The sequence below is a fragment of the Hirundo rustica genome, chromosome 3 (genome assembly GCF_015227805.2).
Source record: "Hirundo rustica isolate bHirRus1 chromosome 3, bHirRus1.pri.v3, whole genome shotgun sequence".
Taxonomy (NCBI): Eukaryota; Metazoa; Chordata; class Aves; order Passeriformes; family Hirundinidae; genus Hirundo; species Hirundo rustica.
The window spans coordinates 42,477,882-42,495,878 of NC_053452.1; the positions used below are offsets into that span (position 1 = coordinate 42,477,882).

General features: G+C 36.6%; 2 protein-coding genes across 2 annotated transcripts in view; one reads left to right on the forward strand and one right to left on the reverse strand.

Moving 5' to 3' along the window:
- DYNLT2 (dynein light chain Tctex-type 2) overlaps positions 1-1,292 on the reverse strand; it is a 5,251-nt gene extending 3,959 nt beyond the window's left edge. Inside the window, exon 1 of the mRNA XM_040060844.2 lies at positions 1,219-1,292. Within this exon, the coding sequence (XP_039916778.1) occupies positions 1,219-1,254 (36 nt within the window). The 5' untranslated portion in view covers positions 1,255-1,292. The remainder of the gene's footprint in view (positions 1-1,218) is intronic.
- ERMARD (ER membrane associated RNA degradation) overlaps positions 1-17,197 on the forward strand; it is a 23,175-nt gene extending 5,978 nt beyond the window's left edge. The window contains exons 2-18 of the mRNA XM_040060845.2: positions 2,488-2,656; positions 3,757-3,896; positions 4,398-4,499; positions 5,659-5,748; positions 6,178-6,275; positions 6,809-6,945; positions 8,282-8,396; positions 8,940-9,042; positions 9,485-9,514; positions 10,028-10,096; positions 10,848-11,018; positions 11,905-11,988; positions 12,752-12,831; positions 13,314-13,442; positions 14,923-15,132; positions 16,032-16,145; positions 16,684-17,197. Coding sequence (XP_039916779.1) covers positions 2,488-2,656; positions 3,757-3,896; positions 4,398-4,499; positions 5,659-5,748; positions 6,178-6,275; positions 6,809-6,945; positions 8,282-8,396; positions 8,940-9,042; positions 9,485-9,514; positions 10,028-10,096; positions 10,848-11,018; positions 11,905-11,988; positions 12,752-12,831; positions 13,314-13,442; positions 14,923-15,132; positions 16,032-16,145; positions 16,684-16,843 — 2,001 coding nt within the window. The 3' untranslated portion in view covers positions 16,844-17,197. The remainder of the gene's footprint in view (positions 1-2,487; positions 2,657-3,756; positions 3,897-4,397; positions 4,500-5,658; positions 5,749-6,177; positions 6,276-6,808; positions 6,946-8,281; positions 8,397-8,939; positions 9,043-9,484; positions 9,515-10,027; positions 10,097-10,847; positions 11,019-11,904; positions 11,989-12,751; positions 12,832-13,313; positions 13,443-14,922; positions 15,133-16,031; positions 16,146-16,683) is intronic.
- The last annotated feature ends 800 nt before the right edge of the window (positions 17,198-17,997 follow it).

A 17,997-nucleotide genomic window follows, 5' to 3' on the forward strand; every position in this document is an offset into this window, starting at 1 on the left:
GTGGACACTCATTATCTACAAACTGCAGAGTAAGATCTCAAAAGACTACAGCCCCGACATGCTCATCACACATCACCCAACAGAAGAAAAACCACCTCAAGCCTTGCAGCTGAGGTCTTCAAATGAGCATCCCCAGCCTTGTGAGTAGCAATGAACTTGCGAAAAAGGGCGCAGTCCAAACAGTGATTCTCTACTGACACGGTTCAGCTTGAGCCACACTACCTTCAACCTCTTTCATTAATGATGGAAGAAAATTCATGTCTATAGCCCACAACTTCTAACAATGGTGATACTTAAAAGTTTATCTGCTATTATTAGTGACCAGAGTTTTCATAATCACTTGCAGGAAATCTTTATATTTACTAATGAGGCAACCAAAAACTTTGATTTCTCTATAGACATGGCTAGTAAATTAACCTACTTCTGTATATCACTGTGTAACACACATAGTAAAGCCCCAAGATTTAGCACAATATTGCAATTACTGTAAAACATTTGCACCTTCTGTGAAAAAACACTCTCAAAAGTTGAAGAACTGACTGCATTTGAGCACTTGACCAAAAAAAGCCTGTTCTTAGGCTACTCAACGCCTGTTCTTAGGCTACTCAACTCGAGTACATTGGCTTAACTTTGGACCTATGGAAGGAAGTAAGCTAAGAGGAAAAAAAATGTTTTGCTATTTAAATGAAATTCTGTTTGTTAGTAAGCCCATTTTAACAACCAATAGGTTTTAGTTGTTAAAAGAAACAGGAAAGATTTCTTGCGTATTCCTTCAGAAGAGGGCACAGCTTCTAGTTTAAAGCAGCACCCGGAGCTGGGGAGACTGCCTCACCGAAGGGAGGACCACCCTTTTCCTTACCCCCCCGTGGCCCAGCCAGCACGCCAGCCGCAGGGCTAATGTGAGCGAACATGACACCTGACCGAGCAGAAGGAACACGAGCCATTCCAAACCGGGCGCTCACCGAGAAGGGACAGCATCCCTCAGAGCGATTTTCACAAGATCACACGCACCTTTTAACCCACGTTCTCCTCTCCCCATCCTTCCCTCCCAACTGAAGCGCTGCGGGCCCGCACCGGCACGCCCACCTCAGTCGGGCATCACACCGCACACCCCCTACCCGCGCCGGGGCCGCTGCCCGCTGCCCCCGCTCCCGGGGCTGCCCCGACCGCCGCCAGCTCAGCCCCCCGGAGCCGCCCCTGGCCCTGGCGGCCGCTCACCGTGTCTTTATCCTGGCGCTTTTTCTCTCCCTCCATGGCTGTGGCCGCGGTCCGGCCGGGCGGCGTGCGGCGGCCCGGGCCCTGCCCGCGAGCCGGCCGTGACGCGGCGCGCGCGGGCGGCGGTAGCGGCGGCCATGGCGGCACCGGGGAGCGGGGCCGGGCCGGGACGGGACGGGACGGGACAGCTCTGCCCTGCTGCTGCCCGTGCCAGCCCGGGGATCGGCTCTCCCTGCAAAGGTCACCGCCCTGCCCCGTGCCTGGCCCGTTTTACAAAATAGTAATAAAGGCTGGCAGCGGTCGTGCAGGTTTTGCCCTGGCCTTCTGTGTCTGGCAGTGAAACGACGAACGGGAAGAGACACAGATTAAGATGGACGGAATGATATGTCTTAGGAACACTGTCGATTTTAAAATATCTTTAAATAGCTGATAGGTACTCCAGACGGCAGCTAATAGCGGTTTCCGATGGGAACTGTTACCCTTGCTCAATGCTCATGGCTAAATAAATATTTCCTATCTCCTTGAAGCCATGAATTCAAAAATTACATCTGTGAGGGTCAATTCTGCCACCCAATTAGAGAGGAAAAAATGTTTTTAATTTAACTTTAATGGCATATTTTTCGTTATTATTAGTTGTGGTTCTTCATTATCCAACAATTTCTTGTCTGTCTGATTAATGAAGAAGTGTGACCTTTTTAACTAAATCAAAAACATTTTCATCCTTATTAATATGGTCAGTTTAGATGTGCGATTTTTTAAAATTTAAATGTGTGTTTCTGAATCACTCCATTTTTCTGCTTAGACTAATGTGGAAATAGCATGAATGCTTAAATTGCGCTACCATTGCTACGGAATTCCTGTGTTCTTCCCCTGCCTCCCTCCAAGGATCTTGCTGGTTGTAAGGGCTGATGCTCTTGGTTTACTTGAAGTAGCATCGGTTTCTCTGCAAGCTGAGAGATTGGGCAGAACATTTATATATAAAGTGGGATATTTTGCTTCAGTCTATCTTGTCATGATTTCAGCAGATAAACTCTCCTGACCTTGTGAAAACAGACCAATGCTTTCCCTCATATTACAAAAGTGCTTCTGTTTGAGAGTTCCTTTCATTATGTGCATGGATGAAACTTGCATTGCAAACCCAAACAACTTGTTTACACACACCATGTTACTGTCTGGGTTTGTTTTAATAATTTGTTGTTGTTCTCCTGTGCTTTCTTGATACAAGGATTAATTCTGTGTGTGTGTGTGTGTGTGTGTGTGTGTTTGTTCCAGATGGCGTTGCCAAACTTGGTCACCACTTGCCTTTCTCAACCTGTGCATTATGCGATTTGCAAACTTGGATTTGAGAAGACAGACACCTATGATATTAATAAACTTTTATCTGGAAACGGGGAAGTATGTTGGCAAGCTGTTACAGAGCATGTGTGTTACCTTGAATCAGGTTGGTGTTTACCTGCTGTAGTAACGATGCATTTAAGACTGATGCAGAATTTAAGAACAGTTCATAGCAATCCTAGCTGAATTGTGACAGTTTGTTACAGTACAGCATTAGCTCTGCTGCAGATTACAGTATGTAGAGTTCTTATCTACAAAGAGCTTTACATTTTTCATCTGCAATTGGTATTTGGCTTTTGCTGGCTCCTAAGGTTCGTGTAATCTATGCTACCTAAGTAGCTCCTGCATTGGCTTCATCTTGGTTCCCACCTTAATTTGCCTATAATATAAGGGGTTTGCTTCTGCTTCTCTCCAACCCCATAATCACCTTGTTCTCTGTTCTTTATATTCCTTTTGCAGTAAATTTAAAAGCCTGGGGCCATCAGTATTGCTACTGTTGCTTCTGTTTTTGTTTCCCAACTTTTAGTTGTATAGAAGTATAGTCTTGTTTCCCTTCTATGTGGAATAGTTTATAGTTGCTTTTTTAACCAAAACAAAGTATTTATGTCCTGATGAACTAATTAAATTTTATCAGCCAAATTGCATTCATGCAAGCGCTGTTATTAATTTCCAGAGGTGGTACAAATACCTTTCAGTAAACCAGAAGAATTTGTTTTCCTATAAAAAGTGTCCCACGAAAAAGAAGCAATGATACTACTCTGTAAGGTATCAAATCCATCTGCTTTCTTTAAAGGCTGTAAGTGGTGCAATTTGACTCCTACTGAGCCTGCACTGGCTTCCAGCTTGATGTATGGAATTTGTATAGAAGTTCTAGTGGGCTCTTCACGTTTCAACAAAATCAGGACTTTGCTTCCATATTTTCTTGTGTTAAGTTTTTGTTGGGGTAGAATTTTTTTTTTTTTTGTTCTGTTTGGAGAAGGTGCTTGATCTTACCAGATTTTGCACTGCAGTTTTACTTTTCAATACCTTTTCTGTGTGGTGTTTTGGACAGTAAATTGTATTGTATTGGTTGTGCTAAAATCATCAGAATAAAATTGTCTGTGCTAAATATGTACACAAACTGTAGCAGGTTTTATCCCTAGTAAGTTTTAAAATATTAGAAATTCAGGAAGGTTGGTACCCTAATCACCTGTTTTTCAATTTAAGATCAAGACGTGGATTATATCAAAAGCATACGATCATTAGGACCTGTATGTGAATCTGTTAATTTGTATTTCAAATTTCTGACCAAGGAGCAATTTGTAAATCAGTATGCATCATGGTTCCACTGGACAAACTGCACAGAGGTATGGAAATTTCTGTTAACAGTTTGTATTTTGGCACCTGAACCCTTTGTGGAAGTTTAATGTGAGAAAACAGAAGAGATAGCTGTGAGCCAAAATGCTTAGAATTTGTAACTAATTATCCTTCTCTGATAGATGGTTAGTTGCAACTTTTCTGACTTTTTAATTAGATTTTGTATTAGACAACATGAGGATCTTTGAGCATGTTCTAACATTAGTTTGTAAGATTGTTTTTCTAGTAATCTGTGTCTAATGCCAACCTTTACCTTGTGAAGTTACTATGGATAACTTTAAAGGTGGAAAGCACTAGATATCAAGAGGTACTCTAGGGAAATTTCTCTCCAGGCATCTACACTTTCATTTCTTTGACGTGGTTTTTTTCTACATTTGCATAGCAACTATCATGGAGGAATATTTAAGTTTCTCTGTGCCAAAAGCACGGAGAAATGTGATTTTTCCTTTTGAATATTGAACACAACATTTTTCCTCTCCCCCATCCTGCAGGTATTTCTTGAAGTGTTTGATGTTCTCCAGTATACACAAGCTACAGAAGTTGCTCTTAGCTTAATGAAACTAACATCATGCTTGGAGCGAGCCCTGGGTGACGTAAGTGCCAGCGTGAGGAGTCTATCACAGATTTGGCTTTATAAGATGGGAATGAGCTCTTGGATTTAATTGCACATTGAAAAAAGTGATATTACTCTGTACTGTAGTGGTACACTAATAGCCCGCATGCATTTTGAGTTGGATAGTTTGGTTCTTTCCTGGATCCAGTTGTGCTAATGGAAACATATGTGGGGCTCCTTCACCAGTGCTCGTAGAGTTGCTTGTGTTGAGTGCTGTTACTAACAAATTTAAATAGGAAGAGAAGAGTTTGATTAATCAGTGTACATATAGTAGGTCTTTATTAGTTTGATTTATTTAACTGAAGTGGGGAGGCATAGCTGCCACCGAAGATCTGATGGTGTATTAACTTCTGTTAGGGGTTGCATGCAGCTGGAAAAACAGGCTGCTGGGTAACTTCTTTACTAAGGAGAAGGGAGAAACAGCTACTTAAACAGTATTTGCTGCTGTGTTGTTTTACAGCCAGGTAAGTTAAAATGGCTAATTGTTCAATACCTATGAGGAGCTCTGGAGAAGGAAATGACAGAGAAAGAGCAATGGGCTAACTCAAAAATCAGTTTGCCCAAGTGTGGGGTGAGGTAAATTTTGCAGTAAAGCAAATCACCAAAGATTGGGGAAAAAATGTCAAGGAGAGTACAAAGAATGGAATGCATGATACAGTTGAAACTTGAGATTTGTCCAATTAGGACAAAATCTAGTTTAAAGAGCAATCTGAATAAGAAGAGGAACCACAGGTCTCCTCCCTTTCACAGTGACAGACCCCATAAATTTCTATTGTAAGAACAAAATACACTGTCCTTGGTAGAGCTTATTCCCTTAATTATGTGTTCTTGTTGTGCCTTACTGATTTTTGTGGGATTTTTTTGGAAGAGAAAAGCAGTATATGTACAGACCCTGTGAATAGCCTAACTATGGTCACATTAAGTAAAATAGCCACTCTTTCCTGATACATTGTCTAAATTTTAATTTGCCATGAAATTACAGAATTTGAAGTCTTTTTAAGTATTTGGTGGGTTTTGTTTGATTAGTATTTTTAGAATAATGAAAATTGTTATTGGGTAGAATAGTCAAGGTATATGTTTGAAATACAAAGAACTATACTAATTTTTTTATTATCTTTTCTGTTCTTTTTTCTTAATAGGTGTATTTACTTAAGGGTAACGATTGTCCTTTCCTTCTAAGAGACTTGCTTGCATCTGAGCAGCTTGCAGATATCTTTGGACAAGCTGTAGTAAGTACATAGTTTTGAAATAAGGAATAACTGTAGAGCTGATTTTCTTCCTACCAAATGTACCTTGTGTTAATTTGCATTAAATTACACTGCATTTGTACTACAAGAAGTAAGAGCTAAAGTTGATCTCATTTGTTTGTCTGTCATAACTGTTCGGGGTGTCTAATAACTAGTTTGAGTCTTCCCATATTATATTCTATACCTGTACAAATAAGCTGAAAGATTCTCCTTCAGGGAATACTGGGAATTGCAAATAATGAATTTCTGTTACTGCCACAAGTGGTGGCCTGTCATATTGACAGTAGACATTGTAGTTTCTCAGTAACTTCTGAACTTTTCTGCCAGGGAAAGGTAATAAGAGTAAGAAGGGTAAGAAAGTCAAAAAATAATAGATTTCTTCATGCAGTAATTGCTTTGTTTATTAATTAGATGAATGTACTGAGGGTATTCATTGGATCTCCACATGGTCTGAACCTTCGTAATGTTTTGTGGCATGGGTTTGCGTCACCACAAGAAATTCCTGCCAAGTAAGTTACCAGGAAAAAAACACTCCTTTTCTTACAAGTCAGACTTGTGAGTTCTTGAAAAGTGGTTAATAAAACTTGCTTCCCTTATGGGAAAAAAAAAAAAAAATCCCTTGCTGCTTCTGCTTCTTTTCAAAATGGATCTCCATAGAATATTTCAGCCATTACAAAGATGGCTAATATTAGGTCCAGCAGGTTTTGTACTATTAGGAAAAACAAGAACATGCAACTTTTTTTTTTACGTCAGGGCAGTGAGGAGTAACTTGGAACAAAAGACAGAGGAATGGGGTAGGAAGAGCAACAGCAGCCAATGGAGAATACAGTGATGTTTTTTTCTGAGTCTGCTCTTTATTTTTCTACATGGTTGTGAATGCAGTTAATTATTAAGTGCCCCTACTTAGATAGGGAGTGTATGTTCTGGGAGTTTTTTAAAAAAGAAAAAAAAAAAAAGCTTTTTTCTTAACTCATGAATGTTGCTTCTTTGCAAAATATTTCTTTGTATAAGCTTTTCTAATATACTGTGTTATTCTCCCTAGATACTGTGCTATGCTGCTTTTTTTAACTGCAGGATTGGGTCAGTTGTTAAAGACTTACCTTCTGCAAACTAAAGGTGTTTTAGTACATCGACCTTATGTGATCTTCATTAGCTTAGATGAGCTTGCTGCATTTCCAGGCAAGTATTTAACCACTAGCAAATTTTTTGTTATCCTGTATTTGCTTTTGTTACCTTATCTAAAAGTGCTGCCGAAAATAATGCATTTTACAGAGTTCCAAGATTAAATCTTAACTAAGGTACCTGTGTACACCATCATTAGATTAGCCAATCATGCTTGTAGGGCAACTTCTTTATATGTAGACTGTTCACTGACTATTGAGTAAAAAACTACTGCATTCTAAAATAATTATAATGCACTGAAACATGAAATATAGCTGCTTCTCAAAGAATTCAACTGTATGTTACTTTTTTTTGTTTGTTTCTTTTTTTTTATTATTATGAGTTACTTTCATGTAATAGTCATCTAGTTTGCCTTTATGAAATCTAACTTTTTTCAGAATCAATGGGTCCAGCTGCGAAGGTCCCAGCAGGAGTGCCCTGAGTCGTATAGGGAAGGTGGTGTTGAAACAGAGTAAAAGATGGTGACACCTCTTCACTACACTGATGCTTTTTCTCAGGGAAGGATTTGTAGTGTCAAATTAAAATCTTCTCCCTGACCGCAGACCTTGTTTGGTTTATTTCTACTATTTTAAGGCAATAACAGCATATAGGGAATCTTGGTGTCAGTGGTGATCGTGGTCAATTTGTGCTACATAATCAGGGGAACATCTGTCCAAGAAATTGAGACAGGGCTTTTGGGAACCAAATCAAGCTGGTAGCATTCCAATAATTATATAGTATAAATCCTAAAGCTGTTGATTGGCTTTAAAAAAACACCTACTGCAATGAAGTTACACTTATCCTCTTAAGCTTTCTCTTGGATAAGACATTTAGAATGTGAATTATAAGTGTGGGTTTCATTACATGGTAGCATTGAAGTATGAAGTGTTAATTTATTATGATGTGCTTTCGACACAAAAGATTGATAAAATAGGAACAATGTGCTCATGTTCAAATGTTCACACTACTGTACTGATTCTGGCTGAATAGAAATGATTCATTTCTATTATACTTTTTTAAAGTATCTGAAGTAGGTAGAGAATGACTCAACAAAAGGTGGGTCCAGTTGCTATGTAGCCTTTCAATAAAAAGCAAACATGACTTTTTAAACTACCTTTACTCTGTAATTTTATATTATCACCACAAATGCAATCTTATATATTTAATTTCTGATCTTAAATATGGCTACTGTTATAGCCATATTTGAAATAAATTAGGTAAAAAGAATTGGATAACTTTTAAATCGCCCTTTACAAATGGTGAAATAATATCGTATTTTCAGTGAAATATTTAAAATTCATTAGTAAAGTGTAGATTATATGCAATTTTTCAATGTTGGTTTTTTAACTTGCAGATCTTAATAATGAAATAATTTCCATAGCTGAAGAACTTGTGAAACTGTCCAGTTTTGTATTAAAAATTATGTTACCATTTTGGATAGCTGCTTTAACAGCTTTCAAACAAAGCAGGTAAGATTTTTTTAAATTATTTTTAATAGAATCTAAAAATAATATATTCTGTGTTTTTCCTATCTGCATTTGCAGATTCCAAGACTTCCTACTAAATTACTTCACAACATATAGTTATGCTTTACTGTAGTGATCTCTTGGACAGTTTGTTGAGTTATGGCTTTGTTTTGTGCCAACTAAGATTATAAACTATATTTTGAAGCCCAAAAAGAGCTGTTGGAGATGTAGCAAAAAAGGAGAGACTTACAAAGCAAGTAGAAATAAATATTCATCTGTTAAATCACACGTATTTTGAATTTGTTAAAAAAATGTATTGTTTTCTTTTCCTCTCCCATGCTCCATCTTTTCGTGAGTTATTCATGTCTCTGAGCTTGAATTCAGTGATCAGTTTCTGTTTGGCACAGGTAGTCATTTATTGTTTGTTTGCAAAGTGCATTACAAAGGAACTTTGATAGGGTTGTTTGGCCTGAGACTGTAACATTGAAATGGTTTATATTTATCAGGAAGAAAAACACCCTTCGAATATCTCTGTTACTTTTTCAGGTATGCTGACAGTGTGATTCTCTTACTTCCTCAGCTGGAAGTTGGACTTAGATTGCTCTTCACTACATCTAATAAATGTCCAAATCGATTGCTAACAGCAGAGGTAAACTTTTGTCTAAAGTCAGTTATGACTTAGTTCTTATAATATTTACAAAACAGTCCTTCTAAGAGCATAGTGTCTATAACCATTTGCAGATTTATCCCACAAAATTTCAATCAGTTTTGGAACGTTATTTACAGATCTCCAGTTGAGATTCATGAATGCTTTTAATTTTTTTTAAATGTCTGCCTCTAAAAAGGACTGAAAAAGTAGTGGAAGATTAGGGTTGAGAAACAGTAGTTTTGGGTGAAAAGCAGAACATGATATATTTATTTTTAAAAACTCAGCACAAAATCCCAAAGTCCCTTTTTTTACTCATGAGGGGACTTCTTTGCTATTCATGCACCTCTGGTATCTCATGCAAATGAATAAACTAAAGTTTTATATACATGCCTAGTTAATTGATTTTGTTTGAAAACCAAATATTATTTGTGTTTTGTTCTAGTCTTCTGCTCTCTACACCACTTTTGATGAGGTACTGTGTTTTATTTTTTTAAATGCATATCAGTGTCAGAATTTAAACCATGCATGTTTCCGATTACTACAGTTAAGAATGCACTTTCTTTTGTTGAATATGGGATTATTTCTAATTTTTTCCAACTAAAAGATGATGGATAATAAACACTTCAAATTTGGAATGCTCCAGAAAATAACAAAATTAATACAAATTGTAATGAACAGGCTATTTTTTTTCTAAATGTTTTTATCTTGAAATTCATCACTCCACAGAAACAAACACTCTGCTATTTTTCCTAGATTCAGTTATTCAAAATAAATACAAGTAAATATTACCAGCATAAATCCTCAGTTTTACAAGTTGATTGGATTATTTCAAATTGTGTGTCAGTAATAATTAGGCATCTTGATTCTAGAGTGGCAGAATTAATCACATCAGAATTAGGAAAACTGCTTCATATGTTGCTTCTTCTTTGATTATATCGTCTTCAATAATTTAGTACGTTTCTATTCATATTACCTTTTCTTCTAGATGCTAGCAAAGCATTTGGATAATGAAGAAGTCAACCAGCTACCTGTAGTTCTTGAGGAGCCTGCCATGGCAAGTGTTTTGAAAGTTTTTTGGGTTTTTTTGTTGTTGTCATGTTTTGTTTGTTTGTTTCACTTAGTAATAATCTTTATGATACACCTAATACTCACTTATTTAATATAGCTTATGTCCAGCACCTTAGAACCTTAAAAACTTGTTAGCCTTTTTTATTGTAGAGGATAAAAAGTCATACTTGACAAGCCATATTGCATTAGGATATGGGACTAGCTTTCTTTCTGAAATATAAGTGTCTCAGAGGTATTTGTCTTTAGACTTCTAAAGTTCAGCTGAATGGAGCAGGAGAAGAACTCCTGCCTCACATAGGGAAATTTCAAACCTTATTTCTGATTGCTTGTGGGATATGCCTTACACTCTCTGGGCAGATAGCACAAAAATGTGGCTCAAACCTACCAGAGCACATTCTGCGTCTTACTACCCAAACAGCTTGTGAACAGGAAAACTAGAAGTGCTGAGTTTAGAGGTCTTTTGAGAGTGTAGGGGAGATCTGAATTACTGTCCTGTTGCCAGAGGCAATGGGGCTGTGAAAGTCCTGGAACACAAAGCTGAAGGAAATCTGTTGTTAGCTGCACAGTATAGAATGTATGTTGCAAGTATAGTTTGCTCTGTTTTTTCTTCAGAATATCCGAAATATAGACATGGTCACATCCTTGTGTTTCAGAGATATTCTATACACCGAATATATTCAATTCTCTGTGAATACACATAGAATAGAATTCTGTATGGTTGGTGTGTGTTTCCACAGGACTTCCTTTGGGATTTCTTGAACCACCAGGAGGGCCCACGTATAAGAGATCGTTTAAGCCATGGAGAGGTCAATCTAGAAACATTTCCCAGAGAAGTAGCTAACCAGATAGTTGGATTTGCTATTAGTATTCTCTGCAGATTCTCAGATGAGGATATGTTTTCTCTTAAGGTAGGGACCAACATTTTATTCTCAGAAGATTTTTTTTCAGTTATTTTGGATACCAAATATGATTTTAGATAGAGTTTTATGTCTGAATCTATCTTGACAACTGCTTTTTGTGCAAATGAAATACTCCTCCAAGTAAAAAATTGTGAAAGTATGTTTTTGCCTAGTTTTGTGGTGAAATAAGTACAGAAAGTTTTCCAAAATGCTACCCTTTCTTGCTGTACCTTAATTTGTTGGCTTAACCAGTCCTTATTCTCAAGGCTAATCCGTAAATTATAATGATTCCACTTGATTTTGTCAAATTGTACTGATGAACTAACCTGTTTATCTGCAGAATTATCTGAAAGGTATGTAGAATATCTGTAGCTCACTCACTGAGGTCTGTGAGATTTTCTTTTCCTGAGACACTGTAAATGATATTCCCTTGCTAATGGACATGCTACTTTTATCTATACTTACACTATGAATTTGTAAACACTTTTTGCCTAGCACTGTTTCTCAACATTAGCAATTATTTTGTTTACTCTCCCCAGTTTCCTGTTTATATTTTGAATTTCTTCTTTCAATATCACACAGCAACCTGTGAGATAAACCTTCCATTTATTAGTTGCAGCTCTTTTTTAATTTCTCAAGATGTATTGTGTACTGCTGCATGAAGAGAACTTGCTTTTCTGTCAACTGCTGTCAGGTTTCTTAGTTAAAATATGTGAAATTAAGCTTTAACCACTCATTGTGCTGATTACTTCTTTCAGCCCTTAAGCATTTGGAAGTGTTTATTGACATCAGTGCTATAGGTGGCATGCATAAAATGAAGTTTAAGTCTAGGTCTGCATATGATTAGGGCAGCTTAGAGAAACTGTTGTGTATTGTCTGTGATCTTGTACATCAGGAACACATGGCCATAAAACCACTGATGAACTGTGCAAGTTGCTACCAATCTCGATTTCATCCAATTTCCCGACTCAAGAAACAGGTATGTACTTCCATGTGTGAAAGCATTGTGGTCCTTAAAATTGTGAATCCTCAAAATTATCTAATTCTTTTCTTCATGCCTTGGTTGTCTTAAAAAAAAGCTCAAACCTTACTTTTTTTTTTTTTTTTTTTTTTGCTAAAATGAGATATAGTTATGCACACTCCTGTTAATGCAATTGATACCATATTTGTGTTCTAGATCATTAAATAGCTTTATTCTTAAATGAGTGTTTGCTTTTCTGTAGTTTTCTTTATCTCCTTATGCATTTTATGTCAGGACGACTGCTAGGTCATGTCTCCAGGAATCTTGGATTAGGCTATTACTATATGAAGGCCAGCTGATAAAGATTCCGTCATGGCAGAGAAATCTGCTTTCCAATGGCACGGTAGTTCTCTGCCAAACAGTTTAATGAACTGCTTGAGAATGTTTCTCTGTTGATTTGAGATTGCAGTAGATATATTTAGTTCTTTTACTTTACAACTGCATTCAAACAGTGTGTTACAAAAGTCATGTTAGTTATTTTTTTATATTAAAAAACCCATAGAATACTAAATTAGTTCATTCAGAGAATGTTTTAGCATGGAAGTGTGCATCCAGACTATTTGCCCTAACTTAAACCTTAACGAAAGAAGTTGGCTTACACAATTATGACTAGTGAACAAATAACTTACTGCCTGTTGCTGTTTTTTTCTAAATGGGTCACTAAGAAAAGCATGTCAGAGTCTATACTTTACAAAACATTTTTCCTGATATGTTTTTTGAGGTGCTGGAATGTATGAAAAGCATCCACTTATGGCCTGAATTGCCAACAGTACCTGAGGAACAAGTACAAAAGATTAAAGGGTATGTATATGCTGCATGAGATCACCAGGTATAGAACAGGAAATAATTCCTCACTCCAGAAGGACTTGGTAACCACTGGGAAACTTTATATGAGGCATTAGTTAGAAAAAGAATGTAGCATTTTATTGTTATTTGAAAAGGAGGAAGTCATTAATAGTATACTGGATGGTATTGTACTTATTTAGAACTGAGAGAAGAAAATTTAATGCATCTATCATATAATCAGTATACTGTAGGCATTTTATGAATGGAGGATTAAGAGAGGTTCTGAAGATTGCTGACACTGAGAAAAGGTTGCTTTAGTTCGAGGAAAGAAAATTATGCTTGTGAAGTAGAGGGAAAAGAAATTATATTAGAGTGTAAGAGTGGACACTGATTACACTGCTATCCAAAAAAATCTGCATCTTGATCTATGCCATTTAAATAGCAAATTAATGAGTACTAAACAATTTTTTAATCTCAAATCTTATTTTGTTTTTAAGGTTGGAAGGAAATGCTGAAGCTGATACTTTGATTTTGATGACATCTGAAATTATATCTCAGTTGCAGCATTATATGCCCCAGAATTGCTGTAGTTCAGATGATCCTATCAATAGTCTCCTAACAGAGAGGTGAGTTTGATGCCCTCCTGGTTCCCGCTGTCAGCCTCTACTTGCAGCCCAGTGTAAGAACTCTCAAACCTAAGTCATCCTTCCCTGTTTGTAGAGAAATGCTTGAAATGTTGTATGCTCTTTTCTAGTGTTGTTGCCGATTTAATCTGGAAATTTTAGGATTGGAATGTGAACATCATCTTCAAAATAAGGATGAGACATTATACATTTTGGAATTACAGTAGAGATTTTACTTGGTAATTAGACTGAAAAAATAAGTTTTCTTTTTTTCAGACAATGAAAGCAAAATACTTTAAATATATATGTACTTACTAGACTGGGCTGGTTTTAGTCTGGTTTGTGCTAAAACTGCACCAGAAATTCATTTTAATGTGCTTCGTGTCACAGTTGTGTGTGGTGTTCAAAATGGCGATTCACTGCTATGTAATTCTATTCTTCACACTTTAATATCAAGATTCAGAAAGAGAAAATATCTTGGTTATGTTTGGTGTCAGACTTGGAGGTATGTTAGTTCCAATTATGTCTGACTTGGAATAATGATCAAAATAATTTGACTTGTAATTGCCACTCTTAGAGCAGCCTTAAGAGCCTACGACTGAATGAATATGCTGGAACAAAACACTCCTAATCAAACCCATTAGGTATGGGTAGCATAGAGCAAAGAGGAGTCTACCTGTTGCTTTACTTACGTAACATGTGGGTCTTCTGCTTCCTACCTACCAATCTGCAAATTTATAATTTGGAAGAAAGAAGCCTAATTATTGATAATATTAAACCTTATTCTTAGAGTTTTCTGCCTTTATCACTTCAAGTCGTTAATGTTTTGCTATCGCAGGAATAAACTGATCATGAGGGAGAGTAAGAAACACTTCTATAAGAACAGAGTGTTTAAAGTGATGTGTGACACATTGGTGTAGCAGATATGACAGCAGGAAGATATTTGTGTGCTTTAACAAAGCATGATCTGGTGTGGTGTTGATTAAAAAAAAAGCCTCACCACCTGCATTTTATGCAATGTTAAGTCTGCTTCTTGTTCTGCCCAGAAGAAAGACCACACACTAATGGGAATACTAATTAATAGCATTTGTTTCAATGAGTTTTGTTATGGTGGATGTTAATTCATTGTGAGTTGAGCTATGGTGGGAGGCTTCAACCACAGCCCCGCTGTGATTTGATGTGTTCAGTGTATCATTTCAGCCAGGCAGTTTTGTTTATTGTGGTTGTGTTTCTTTGATCTGAAATGGGAAACATATTTATCATAATCAGTTTTGCATTTATATTCAATAAAGTGATAGAAAACACAATCACTACTCCTGCTGCGCAGATCCTTGCTTTTTTTCAGTCATGAGGTAAGGGCAGTTTGTTTCCAGGTTTTATGAATTAAAACATTATGAGTCAAACCGAGCTTAATATGAAATGTATCCTATGTTAAATCGAGCTAACAAAAGACTGACGTTAAAAATCCCTTCCTGTTTTGGAGGCTGCTGGTGAAACTTTGTGACACGCGCGTTTGCACGCTGTATTCCCCACGACCTGTCCTGGAGGTAGTGGCGGTGCTCCGCAGAATAAGCGCGCAGTGCCATCAAGTGTCCCAACAGGTTATTGCCGGCGCTGGGCAGAGATACGCGCAGTGGCTTAACAAGACTCTGCGTTCTCGCCAGAGGCACAACTATCGACGGATGCTGAACAGGTTGGCTGCTGGTTTTGCTTTACTCTGTGGTTAGGTTTATGAGAGAATGGCTGCACGCTGCTGTTGCTGCTTTTCAGTGGATTCACTTGGGGGTTTAAAGTCGACAGTGTTCTTGTTAACCATTTCAGAGTCAAGCATCAACTAGATTTCTGTTAAGTAGCAATATTGAAATAACAAGAAAATCTCCAATTGGAGAATAATTTAAGGGGCATTCCTAGATTATGTCACTGTAAATTACAAGCTTTCCAATTAAGTATTACTTAAATGTTAGATTGTAATTTTTTTTAGTTTCTGCCTTTTCCTATTTCAGTATATAAATGCCATTCAAATTTTATCTGACTGCAATAGGTTTAACTGATTTGAAGATTTTATCTACTTTAGTTTACTGCTTTTTCTCATAACACCTGAATCAGTCTCTTTAGAGATAGAAGAGATTTTAATATTTCATTAATTTTTTCCTAATCATAGGGGCTTTTCAGAGTTCTATTAGTATTTTGTTACTGGCAAGGTTAGGTTACTAAAAATGTTACCCATATTATTTAAGAAATGTAGCATAAACTGACAACTGATGATACATAATTGTTGTGGTTCTTTACGCACAATTGAACTGTAGTTTATTATCTATAGATTAATGGAAGCTTGTGAGTTTTTCTTTGGAATCTTAGATATTTGCCTTCTTTTTCCCCCTCGTTTTCAGTTTATAGTCTCTGTTTAATTTTCTGGGATTTGCACTTCTTTTTGCTGAAGGACATTTTGTAGTCTTTTTCCCCCCCACCACTTTGCAGTATCCAGCAATTTAGATTAGGTGCAGAAGTCTTCAATTTTTTTTTTTTTTTTATATTAATGATTTCTTTTTAACTTGGTTTTAGTTTGTTTAAGTATTTTTATTTTATTTCTAGCATTAAATTTTTGTCTCCAGTGTTGCGGCTCATCTTACTTTTGATTACTCTGGAACTAGTCAGTGTTCATTCAGTTTGTAAGAAGAATCCTTTTGATTATCAGCAGTATCTAAAGTAAGTATATAAATTTACTTTATGAAAACAGGAATTGTCCCAGAATTCCTTTTTGATCTTTACTGTAGAGTATTTTTATCATAGTCATAATTTTACCTTAGACAATGTCCACTCAGGAGCTAAAATAACTGTTGAAGTGTAGATAGGGAATATTAATACCTAAACCTTGCACTAGCATGTTGCTGACTTTACTCATTGTGTGTTAATTAACAGCTGGTTGGATATCACATACATTGTGAAACATTTGACCAAGAAAGCAAAGGAAGCCATTTGGGGAAAACTGCCACACATTTGGTCACTGTATTCTTTCTATGGTGGTAATTGCAGTTCTGAAAATCTTCCCATCTTACTGTGAGAGGGAGGGAGTGGTTCTCCAAAACTAGAGCAAACCTTAATGGATCATCCAGTCCTCTTGAGGGAGATTTGGAAACTCAAAGATGTTTGCAGCTTTAAGTCAGGCAATATTCTTCTCTTTTTTTAAAAAAATTTTTCTTTTTAAATCCTTAAAAGAGTTTTTCTCTAATGTTATTTCTTGCAGGTTTTTGAAGTCAGTCTTGCAGTACACTGAGAACTTAGTGACATACACAAGCCCTGAGAAAAATAAGTGGGATGAAACCATGGAACTTACAAAGAAGATTTTGATAAAAATAAGGGAAATCTGTGACAGAAAGCTAATGTTAGTGCATCTAGCTACATGAACTAAGTGGGCTTATGATTGTCTGGACATTGTTATATCTAAACAGTTATGGTGACTTCATATTTGATAAATCTGATTCAAAGCCAAACTTCATAAGTCATTATCAAATTTTGGATGCAAAGTTTACTCTTTTGATCGGAGGGTAGCTGCTGATTCTGGAGATGAATGATCAGGCTTCCAGAGTACAGGTTGTTTGCCAAATCCACTGAAAAAGATATACTGTGAACTAAATCAGGATGATGCAAGTTCTACTGTAAATATATCTTGTGTTTTGTACATTGATTTTTAATGTTTTTTTCATTTCCTACTGTACTGAAAACTCCCTAAGAAAAAAGTGTGAATAAAGGCTCTGTAAATTTTTAAATCCAAAAGGTAATTTTTTACTTTTGAAAACATCAGCTAGTATGTCAGATACTATGATCAACAGGTTAAGAAATTAATGAACTTTAAGCATAAAATAGTGCTCATTGGCATCTTTGGTTATTAGCTGTGAATAGTCTGATCTTGCTCTGAACTCTGAGGCAGAGCTGGTAACTCAGTAACCAGTTGTTTATACATGAGGATTTAAAGGAGACAGGATGGATACTTCCACAGAAGGATACTGCTGCACAGTATGTGTTTATTTTGTTTAATTTCACCTGTGCATTGCAATACATAGTTAGTTAGTTAATTTAATACAGAATGAATATCAACACTTACATGTGCACGCTTACAGACCCATATTCACTGTGGTTTAGAAAGTTATCCTCTTATTGCGCACAATATTCATTTGAATATTTTAGTTTTTCAAAATAAATTCTCTCCCTTTTTCATCACCAAAGAGTAGAACTTCAAAGGAAAGCATAGGTTGAAGAACAGATTCACAGAGGACCCACCAGTGTCTCTCCACTTGCTTTCTCCTATGGAGAGTAAAAGCAGAGGGTAATGTCTGGAGAATATTTGGCTCTACAAAGGATTAAAGATTCAATTAAATACGTTTTGATAAGCTTCTTTGCAATGTTTCTTGACTGGAAATCACAGCTAGAGTACTACTAGTTTGGTTTATTCAGTGTGAGGGATGGATATAAACTAAGATCGTGTTGCTTCCTTTGTGCTACTCTTGAAATACTTCGTGTGTGTTTGAAATTAAGCTTTGTCACTTCCCAAAGATTCCTT